Here is a 12,150-nt window from a genome sequence, read left to right on the forward strand (position 1 = left end):
GGGCCATGCAATGGTAGCCGAACATGATGGCACTCTGTCTCCTGGATTGGGAAAAATATTGTTAGATCTATATGTGGCACAAGGACTTGATGCAGCTGGGTGAGGTACATGGACAGTGTGGCATGACATATGGCACTGTCTCTGGCAGTTATGTGTTGACAAGTGCGGTACAGCAGAAACTACAACACACACAAAAGTTTGTGCAAGTGTGAAACTGCACATGAGTGTACAGTTGCAGGATCTAGATCCAGTGTAATGACATTATAGAGAGGGAGAATGTTTAAACAATTAAGGCAGATCATCTATCTAACCACATCATCCAGCTATGTGTCTATGCAGAAACACACAATACCAAATCAAGACATAAGCACCTTCGGGGATACCTGCTGTACCTGGTGAACATGCTTAGATTATTGATGGCAGCATCTTATTTGTTTCCAGTGACAGGGCATAGGTGTCTGAAAGGACACATTGCAAGACTGTGATATGGTTAAAAACCTGAAATGCTAAAGTGTGTCATGTTTTTAGGTGCAGATTGTAAGTGTAAGGCACACATTAGAGTTTACTATTGTTTGTGCTGTACTTTTACACTGTACACACATGTGTTCCACTTAATTTTGTGTAATGAACATCAAAATACACCTTAAAATTAAAGTGTATTTTTTTTTACACTATTTGGTACGAATCGTAACTTTTTACGACTCGTAAATGCCTATTGTACGAATACGACTTTTTCATAAATAGAGAAAATACGGCTTAGCAATGAAAAAATCACATGATTTCTATCGATGGTGTAGACATTCGTAGAGAGTCGGATATTGGTGAAAAAATACGAAAAACACAACGAAAACAGAATATTACGACTATACGCCAAACACGAAAACACGAATTTGATCATTAGTGAATCATGAAAATACGAATACGACACAAAAATACACATTTCTCGTGAAAAATACGACTTTTGTGTACAACATCATCTTAGTAAATTTCCCCCTTCATCTCTTCATTGAGCTTAATAAATCTGCCCCTGTGCTATTTTTACAAACTCTTACACCAATCCATGTTACCATTTATTAACACAAAATCCTTGCAGCTATACATACAGTAATACTGTAAGCAGTCTATTACTGTAGTTACTGCTTGATGACATCGTACTACACCCACACAAACATAAAGTAATTGTAACTTTACCAAATTATTAAAAATATACTTCACCAAATGAATACACCACTGTTGTTAACAGCGTCTATTCAAAGACACAGAGGGACTGGGGGCATGGCCAGCAGCTCACAGAGTGCTGGCCATGACCTCCACAGCTGGGAATACAGGGAATGGTCTTGCAAGAGTACTGCGATCATAGGCCACACCCCCAGAATGCAGGAATGCGCATATGTCTCACTGTAACTAATGACATTGTTGGGAAGTATACATATCTGCACTGATCTTGGTGGCGGTGGTGTGCCAATAAGAGAAAGTTAGAGGGAAGCCAGGCTTACTCTTGTTCTGACAGTCTGTCATGCTCCTCTTATGCCTAGTTCTCCTGTCTCCCCTTATGTCTTATGTATCGAGACAGAGTTGGCAGGAGTCCTGAGTGCTTTTGCCTGCAGCATCTGCTTGGGGAGTTCTACGCTTCCACTTTCGCATGGAGGTCCCCCCCCCCCCCCCCAGTACAGTCTCCAGCAATACTCCTGAAGCACACACCACCTGTCTAACTACAGCTAGTGCTTAAAATATAATTAAAGCCTACCAAATTTTGCAGAATGGTCCTGTTTTTTTGGTGACTGTCCTACCTGCATCCCACCCAGGGCCAGCAGTGTCCCGCAGTGGGTGGGCAGTTGGGAGTCACTCCCTGTCACCCGAGAGCAGTGGGTAATAGACACTGTGTGCATGTGCACAGCGTCTAGTCACTGAAGAGAGGGACGGGGGCATGGTCAGCGCCTCTTACAGAGTTGCTTATGCCCCCAACATTGGTGAAAACAGGGGGGGTGGCCCTACCCCCTAATTTTGTGCACACGCCAAAGGCGCACTCATATGTCCCTCCTCCTGACAGCTAAATGTTCGGAGGTATGATTAAGGTGATTATTTTTTTTTTTTTTTTTTGGGGGGGGGGCAGTTATAGGCTGATTTAAAAATAATCCCCCACCACACACACACACACACACACACACACACACACACCTAACAAACAAACACACACTGAGTTTTTGCTGTAAAAATGGATACCATTTTTTTATATTGGATACTGCAGGAATTGGGACTCAATGATGTAGAAATTGATGTAAAATTGCTTGCTGAACTGAAAAAAACCTTAAGGCCCCAATACACTGGACCAATTTCGTCCAATTCCGATGAATCGGGCTGTCAAATTGGCCCAAATTGGGTCAGTTTGCTGTCCTCTCAGGTGCGATTAGGGTGACCAATCCCGGGATCGGGATCGGCGGGATCCCGGGATTTGGCACCCAAAACGCCGGGATTTCAATCCCGGGATTTCGGGATTAGACTGCGCATGCATCACTCAGACGTTGCCCGACTTCTCCCGGCAGCACTGCGCAGCGTGACGAGATCAGAGGTCACGCTGCGCAGGCAGAGGTCGCGTCCGGCAGTGTGATGCCGCGCCTCCCGCCCAGCCAGCAAGGAACCCGCCCGCCCTGCAAGCCCACACGCCCCCCGCCCAGCAAGCCCACCCGCCCAGCCAGCAAATCCACCCGCCCACCTAGCCAGCGCGCCAGCACGCCAGCCCGCACCCAGCAAGGAGCATGGACGACCCATCCCCCCACCCAGCAACCGGGCTCCTGGCAACCCTGCTGCACCCTCAAATGAAGGTAAATGTGGGGCAGGCAGGGTGTTTTTTTATTAGGAAAGCCAATCCCAGGAATCCCGGGATTGAGCATTTTTCAATCCCGAATCCCGGGATTAAAAAATGCCCTGGGATTGGCTTCCCTAGGTGCGATGCATGGCCCCGTGCACGAGTCAGTGGTCGGACCTGCTGGCTGTCCGACCACCCGACCTCCCTCCCGGCAGCGGGACGGGCAGGGAGCAGGGTCGCATGTGATCCATCACAACAAATTGTGATGGATTACCTTGGATTCCCTGCCACCCGAGAAGGTCCTGGGTGGCTCGCGGGGTATCAGCTGGCCGTACACTGCTGTGAGACATCACAGCAGCGTATGGCCACCCTTACTGTACCTCATCTGCTCTTGATTTTGCATGTATATTTCACACAAACACAAGAAAAGTTCAGTTATAAATAAGCCAGTGGGTTATACAGTTGGTTTTCTTAGCTTATTGCTAGATATCGCTGAATAATCATAAGGCTCCCATACATCGGGAACCTGTTTCCTCAATTTGCCATCAATAATCACAATAAGTTTTCATTCAGGATCAGGGAATTGAGGTTTTTAAACATTTCTAATGTTCCCAATAGTCCCAATATATATTAGCCCCCTTACATTACCAGTATTTAGGTATATATACTGTATGTCCAGTGTCCGTGAGTCTCCGAAATACTGCCATCTGCTGGTAGAGAGCGAAACTACATCCCTTTCTCGCACATGCACAAACACAGAAGGTAGGAGACCAGCTTTCTAAACTTATTCTTTGATCGGGCTTACTAGTATATATTTTTGCAATGCTGGCACTTGCAGGGCGTTCCCAACAAAATATATGATATGTCAGTGGCACTCCGGAATGACACACTGGTTTGAATGCACTCAAACCAGTGTGTCATCTGCTTCATTATATATATATATATATATATATATATATATATATACAAAAATAAAGAAAAAAAAAGAAAAAATAAAGAATATAGATATATAGGCAGTGTATGAGGGCCTTTAGCTTGATATCAGTCAGTTCTGAGGTATATTTTAGAGAGCATGTGTGGATCTGTAAAGGTCCAGGATGGTGAAAGAAAAAGGCTGAAATATTGTGCCACGACTTTTAAAAGTTATGCCCATCTTGTGGTGGGCAATGTGTGTGCAATTGCAACACAACAAATCATGATTGTTTATGATGTTATTCAATGCAACTGTTGCACTTGCTTGTGATAATAGTTAGTCGACTTGGATCTCTAGCACAGTCTAGCTAGGGATGGCCATCAATGAGTTAAACATCATTGGGTGTTGTTTTACCCCATTTGGGCCTACCCATGTGCATAGGACCAGGGTTTGCAGCCTTGCATCTGCAGTAGTGTAGTGATGCTATTTTGCCATTAGAGTTTCCCATTGATCATTAAAAAAAAAAAAATTTTGAGAGGAAGCTATTGGTAATTACATGACAGCATCATCTTATGTGGACCCGGGTATCCAAGGACTTATTACAATCTGTCCCTTTCATATTGGAATTTTAAGGAGGAATTGTCTGTGAAAACTGCTAGTCATTAAGAGAACCTTTCAAATCTTAAATCTATATTAGAAATAAAAAATGGATTTTGAAGGAATCACAACCTGCTGATGATTTGTTGTTACAGGTGAACAGCGACATCGTTTATTACAACGTAAAGAAAGATGGATCAAAAGTGATTCGGAATGTTGATAAATCCCACGTCGGACAAAAAATATTAACTAAGGAAATAGGAGGGGATGGGCGACATGACATAACTGACCTTTACAAGTTCTCAGAAGGTAATTTATTATGCTGCGCTCTGAAGTACCGTTGCCTGTGCATTTCATAATTTACAAAAGATTTAAGTACAATGTATGCATTTGTAAGTGCGACTTCTGGGGGAAGTTGTACTTGGTAGCCTAGATTATATTCAGTTGTTATTATTACTGGTATCTATATAGTTTTAACATTTTCAGCTCTAATAAACATACACAGGGGCTTACAGTAGAAAAAGCCAGTGACTTGTACTTTAACTAGAAAAAGATGCATCTCTTATACTGTAGCTCAGTCTTCATGGTCCGACACCTCAGCCATTGTCCCCTTCATGGATTATTACAGTGCTTACTATGATCCCTATTTCTGGACCTTTCTAATGATGGCCACCAAACCTAATGTCTCTCTGAAGACACAGCATGAGTATCTAATCTTATACAAAGCCTGACCACAGTTGTGGTTGGCTTTACAGAAAAGCACCACCCACTGCTAAGAAGAGTCTCTGTGTATGGCTAATTGAAGGTTGCTTGAATCGATTAGAGTAGGTTTCTTTGCTGTGTAGGTTGGGGAACAGGATCTGCACTTACAGGAGGGACACATGTGCATTACAAACCCTGGATGACTGTAGGGTATGGAATATAAGGACAAGCAGGTACGCTGTATGTGTTCAACTAAATCTATACAGAGATCGGATCGAGCAGAGTTCAGGAGCTTCCTGCCTAAATCGGACCCGCGCGCACGGGCAAAACGTCATCGCCCGACGCCAGATCCGAATATACATAAATACCGCGCCCCGCACCGCCATCTTCATTCCACTCTTGGAAATTGGGTGGGATGGTTGTGTTGTGTGTGTCTCTCCTCCTCTGCAAGTTGGGGCCTACCTCTGCTGTATAGTCCACTGGTGAACTGCCTACCTCTGCTGTATATCTGCTGGTGCCCACTGCCTAGCTCTGCTGTATATATTCTGCTGTGCCAGTAGTGCCACACACTGCACTCAGTGTGTGGCAGTAACACTTGTAGTCAGCTGGGGCATACCTGTGCTGTATAGACCGCTGGTGCCCACTGCCTAGCTCTGCTGTATATATATATATATATATATATTTATGTTCTGTTGGTGCCAGTAGTGCCACACACTGCACTCAGTGTGTGACAGTAACACTTGCAGTCTGATGGGGCATACCTGTGCTGTATAGACCACTGGTGACCACTGCCTAGCTCTGCTGTATATTCTGCTGGTGCCAGTCTTGCCACACACTGCACTCAGTCCATATTCTTAATTAAACAATAACATTTGCTGTCTGCTGGGGCCTACCTGTGCTGTATAGTCTGCTGGTTCCACTTCCCACTGCCTGCCTCTGCTGTATATTCTGCTGGTACCAGTCGTGCCACACACTGCACTCATTCCATATTCTTAAACAGTAACACTTGTAGTCTGCTGGGGCATACCTGTGCTGTATAGACCGCTGGTGCCCACTGCCTAGCTCTGCTGTATAGTCTGCTGGTGCTAGTCGTGCCACACACTGCACTCAGTCCATATTCTTAATTAAACAATAACACTTGCTGTCTGCTGGGGCCTACCTGTGCTGTATAGTCCGCTGGTTCCACTTCCCACTGCCTGCCTCTGCTGTATATTCTGCTGGTACCAGTCATGCCACACACTGCACTTAGTCCATATTCTTAATTAAACAGTAACACTTGCAGTCTTCTGGGGCCTACCTGTGCTATATAGACCGCTGGTGCCAACTGCCTACCTCTACTGTATAGTCTGCTGGTGCCAGTCGTGCCATACACTGCACTCAGTGCATACTCAAATTAATAATTTTATTATTAATCAGTAACACTTGTAGTCTGCTGGGGCCTATCTATGCTGTATAGACCGCTGGTACCCACTGCCTTCCTCTGCTGTATAGTCCACTGGTGGACTATACAGCCTACACTGCCTACCTCTGCTGTATATTCTGCTTGGAACCAGTCGTGCCACACACTGAACTTAGTGCATAATCAAATTAATCATATTAAAAATTAATCAGTAACACTTGCTGTCTGCTGGAGCCTACCTACTGACATGTATAATAGCAGTCTGCTAGTGCCTACCTTGCCTACTGACATATAATTCCTGTCTGCTGGGGCCTACCTACCGACGTATATAATTGCACTCCAGTGGTGCTGTCCTGTGGCATAACTCCACAAATATAATGGATATCCAAAATATGGAGGATAAAATAAATAGGGAAAGATGAGGGATCGCTTCCTCCTAGTTGTGAAGCTGCAGCCACTAGTCATGATGACATAGACAATGAAATTCCATCAACGTCATCTGCCAAGGCCGATGCCCAGGGTCAAAGTAGAGGGCCTGTTATATCCAAAAAGCCAAAGTTCACTAAAAGGACCATAAATAATAAATGTAAATCGTTGGAGGAGAAACGTAAACTTGCCAATGTGCCATTTACGACACAGAGTGGCAAGGAATGGCTCACCTCATCACGTGGTTCACCTTCACGTGATGATCACGTCCCCCCCCCCCCCCTAGAAAATTTAGGCTGTCTTCGACAAAAACACAGCAATCAACTCTGCCTTCTAAAGTCATGTTATCACAAATCCCCAAGGAGACTCCATGGGTGTTTGCAATGCCTGACCTTCCCATCACTCTTCCCATCACTGTACAGGAAGAGGTGGCTCCTTCCACCATTTGCAGGACGCCCTCTGCATATGCTGGAAGGATCACCGACAGTCCAGTTCAAGATTTTTATAATGAATGTGTCAATGTTGTACACTAGGAGGAGGATATTGATGTAGCTGGCATTGAGGAGGAAGTTGACGAGGAGCATGCTGATGTGGTTTGCTTAAATGAGGCACCAGGGGGGAAACAGTTATTGTCCATGGGATGAAAAATCCCATCGTCATGCTGGGGCAGAGGACCAATAAATCCACCTCTTTGGTCTGGAATATTTTCCAGACAACAAATGTATTGCCATATGTAGCTTATGTAAATCTGCAATAAGCAGGGGTAAGGATGTTAGCCACCTAGGGACATCATCCCTTTTACGTCACCTGAAGATCCTTCATAAATCAGTGTTTACTTCAGAAACTGTGGCTAAGACCCTCAACAGTCCAGGGACACTGGAATACCTTGGTCCAGATGTATCCAAGTGCCTGAAAAAACCACACCAGCAACTCCCTCCTCGTCAATTTCCTCCTCGATCTGTATGGGAGGTAGTCCTGCAGGCCATGTCACCGGCATTACTGACACCTCTTCTATCCGGGATTCTTCCGGAGGATCTTGCAGCACTACTCCTACTGCTGCCACTGCTGCTATTGCTGCTGGGAGCTGGTCATCTTCCCAGAAGGGAAGCCGTAAGACCACTAAGCAATTGACCATTGCAAAGCGGATAACTGTGGCCTTGACAGCTATGTTGGTGTTAGATGTGATCCGGTGTACACCATCAGTAGAGTGGGATATAGATGGTTGATGGATGTATTGTGTCCCCGGTACCAAATCCCTTTTAGATTCCACTTCACTAGGCATGCGATACCCGGGATGTACAGAGAAGTACGAAAAAGTGTCCTCAGTGCCCTGAAAAATGTGGTTGTACCCACTGTCCACCTAACCATGAACATGTGGACAAGTGATTCAGGGCAAACTAAGGACTACTGTATATGACTGTGACAGCCCACTGGGTTGATGCATCGCCTTCCACAGCAACAGCAGCAGCATCTCTGAAATGCCAGCTCCTTCCAAGGCAGGCTAAGCTGTGTATCACCGGTTTCAGTAAGAGGCACAACGCAGATAACCGCTTAGAGAAACTGAGGGAAATCATCTTGCAGTGGCTTACCCCACTTAGACTCTCCAGGGGATTTGTGGTGTCGGACAATGCCAGTAGCATTGTGCGGGCATTACATATGGGCAATTTCCAGCATGTGCCATGTTTTGCCCACACAATAAATTTGGTGGTGCAGAATTTCATCAGAAGTGACAGGAGCATGCAGGAGATACTTGCGGTGGCCCGCAAAATTTCCTGACACATTCAGCATTCTGCCACTGCTTGCCGAAGGCTGTAGCAAAAGAAAAAACTCCTCAACCTGCCCTGGCATCTCCTCAAACAAGAGGTTGTGAGGCACTGGAACTCCACTCTCTACAGTATATGCTGCAGAGGATGGAGGAGCAGCAAAAGGCCATTCAAACCTACACAGCCACCTACAACATAGGCAGAGGAGTGGGGATGCACCTGACTCAAGCGCAGTGGATGCTGATTTGTGCAAGGTTCTCCACCCGTTTGAACTTGCCACACGTGAAGTCAGCTTTGATACTGCCAGCTTTAGTCAGGTGATTCCCCTGATGCAATCTATAACCAGCTACAACAAGAAAACACCCAAACCCACCGCCATGTACCAAGACCTAGCTGATGAGCTGAACAACTTCTATTGCAGGTTTGAAAAAGTAGTCCACTATGAACCAAACCATACCCTCTGTGCTGCCCCAAATGTTGACAGCCAACTCCAGTCACTCCAGGTCACCCAAGTAGAGGTGGAGGAGATGTTTAAGAGGGCCAAACCAAGGAAAGCACCAGGTCCTTACAGGGTGTCACCATCTGCCCTCAGAGTATGCGCGGGTCAACTTGCCCTCATATTAACCAGGATCTTTAACAAATCACTGGAGCTACGCAAGGTTCCCTACTGCCTCAAAAGCTCCACTATTGTTCCAGTCCCCAAGAAATCAACTATTACAAATTTGAATGACTACCGGACGATAGCTCTGAAGTCTGTGATCATGAAAACATTCGAGCGCCTGGTACTGAACCACCTGAAAGCTGTGACTGGCCACCAGCTTGACCCCCTCTAGTTCGCCTACCGATCTAATCGATGCGTTGAGGACGCAGTCAACCTGGGCCTGCACTACATTTTGTAGCACCTGGATATGCCTGGTACCTATGCAAGGGTCCTGTTTGTCTACTTCAGCTCGGCATTCAACACAATCATCCTCCACCCCAAACTACTCCGCCTAGGAGTCCCTGAAGCTACGTGTTCTTGGATTGTGGTCTTTCTGAATGATAGAAAACAAGTTGTGAAAGCGGGGGAATTCACCTCCCAAGTGCAGTCCATCAGCACAGGAGCCTCCCAGGGCTGTCTACTCTCACCCCTGTACACCATTGACTGCACCTCAGAGGTGCAATTAGTAAAGATAATCAAATTTGTCTTATCAAGGATGGGGACGAATCGGTCTACAGACAAGAAGTGGACGGATTGGCCCGGTGGTGCAGCAGCAACCCTCTAGAACTCAACCCTCTCAAAACCGTTGAGATGGTAGTGGACTTTAGGAAGAAGGCTGTTGGTGTTCCTCCGCTAACAATTGCTGACAGTGTGGTGTCGCTAGTGGACTCTTTCAAGTTCCTAGGAACCACAATCTCCCAGGACCTTAAATAAGGGCCCAACACTGATACTATTGTTGGAAAAGTGCAGCAGAGGCTATTCTTTCTTAGGCCACTGAGGAAGTTCAACATCCCACAGAAGCTTCTGCTCCTCTTCTACTCCACAATTGCGGAGTCTGTACTGTGCTCCTCAACACTGGTCTGGTACGGCTCTGCCAGTGAGAGAGACAAATGCAGACTCCAAAAGGCAGTCAGAACTGCAGAGAAGATAATCGGGACAGACCTTCCCTCTGTCCAGGACCTGTACCTGTCCAGAGCAAAAAAGCGGGCAACGAAGATAGTCAAGGACCAACTACATCCTGGCCATGGCTTGTTTAACCTGCTGCCATCAGGCAGACGCTACAGGGCTATTCCCACCAGGTCCACCAGAAGCCTAAAAAGTTTCTTTCCTTTTCTTAAGCAGTTCACCTGTTGACACATGAACTCATGAACTCCTCACTGTCTAGTCGCGCCATAACCCTTTGCACATAATCTAACACTGTGCCCCCTCGGAATAACTTTCTATATGACTGTACATGTTCCTCCACCTGTTTATATTGTTTATTGTTTATACTGTATGCTGTTAACTTGTTACCCACCTGGCTGCTGCACAGTGAACCGAAAACAAATTCCTAGTATACCCAAGTATACCTGGCCAATAAAGCTGATTCTGATCAGGCTGTTGCAGAAGCAGCTGGAGAAAGAGAAGGAGGAGCTAAAGCGTTGCGATTCCACAAAGCATGTAGCTATTGTGGATGAAGCCCTCCATACGCTTTGCCAGGATACGAGGGTGGTCAGTCTGTTAAAGTCATAGGAATACATTCTGGCCACCGTGCTCGATCCTCGGTTTAAAGCATATGTTGTCTCTCTATTTCCGGCGGACACAAGTCTACAAAGGTGCAAAGACCTGCTGGTCAGAAGATTGTCAACTGAAGGGGACTGTGACACGGCCACAGCTCCTTCTTTATTTTCTCCTACACCTCTGACTGCGAAGAAACAGCTGAGATTTCCTAAACGACCCGCTGCATTGCATGCTGTCACCATTGAAAGAATGGTGGAGGATTACTTTGGTGACAGCATCCAAGTAGACCTGTCAGACAGTCCTTACGTGTACTGGCAGAAAAAAAAGGAAGTTTGGAGGCCCCTGTACAAACTGGCTCTATTTTACCTGAGTTTTTCCCCCTCCAGTGTGTACTCTGAAAAGAGTTATTAGTGCAGCAGGGAACCTGGTCAGTGAGCGGTGAAGGAGGTTGCTTCCAAAAAATGTGAAGAAGATGATGTTCATCAAAATGAATGATTAATTCTTCCACGAAGACCAGCAATTGCCTCCAGAGAGTACAAATTGATAATCTGTGAAGATAAGGAAGTACACACTGAAGGGAGCGAGGAATCAGTGGAAGAGGACATCTTGCCTCTGTAGAGGTAGTTTGTACAGGGAGAGATGACTTGCTTTTTTTGTGTGGGGTCCAAACAAAACAATTATTTCAGCCACAGTTCTAGGCCCTGTCGCTGAAATGATTGGTTTGTTAAAGTGTGCATGTTCAATTCCCGCAACATAAGGGTGGGTGGGAGGGCCCAAGGACAATTCCATATTTCACCTCTTTTTTTTTGGAAGCCCTGAGCAGATCTCAGTGCTGCCCAAATAATCTGCTGCAACTTGGCTATACATACTATTTTAAATACCCATCAACCATTGATGTAAAATCAGCTAACATGGCATCCAACATTGCTAGGCGCAGAGCCAAGCAGTGTAAGACTTTCAGAGCCAAATCTGTCAGCAAATGTGTAGACATTGGACAATCAAGCCACATAGTGGGGTTATCGTTTGTTAAACTTTGTTTGTAAATCAGGAATGAAACTTGTGAAGACGGCATGTTGAGATGTTGAGTCAAACATTCCTTAAGTGAACACAATTAGGAAGGAAGCCCCCAGTTTCCATGAACAACAGGTATACAAACCTGTGTATCCAAGACATTGCTAAGAACCACCCCATATTGTTGGGAAAAGACATCCCCCAGCCAACGACAGTCATGGACCACCTTTAGAATGCTTTGGTCAAGCACCATTTGTAGCCCGTTTCTGAAAACTCCAGGCCCCAAGAGAAGGACATCAAAAAGATAAATGCATCTTTTCGTAGCCACCTGCA

At 45.7% G+C, this 12,150-nt stretch overlaps 1 protein-coding gene across 1 annotated transcript in view; it reads left to right on the top strand.

The window, feature by feature from the left end:
* F13A1 (coagulation factor XIII A chain) overlaps positions 1-12,150 on the top strand; it is a 142,499-nt gene that overhangs the window by 69,740 nt on the left and 60,609 nt on the right. Inside the window, exon 11 of the mRNA XM_083187984.1 lies at positions 4,472-4,625. Coding sequence (XP_083044110.1) covers positions 4,472-4,625 — 154 coding nt within the window. The remainder of the gene's footprint in view (positions 1-4,471; positions 4,626-12,150) is intronic.

The sequence above is a fragment of the Crinia signifera genome, chromosome 5 (genome assembly GCF_055691185.1).
Source record: "Crinia signifera chromosome 5, ASM5569118v1, whole genome shotgun sequence".
NCBI classification, from domain to species: domain Eukaryota; kingdom Metazoa; phylum Chordata; class Amphibia; order Anura; family Myobatrachidae; genus Crinia; species Crinia signifera.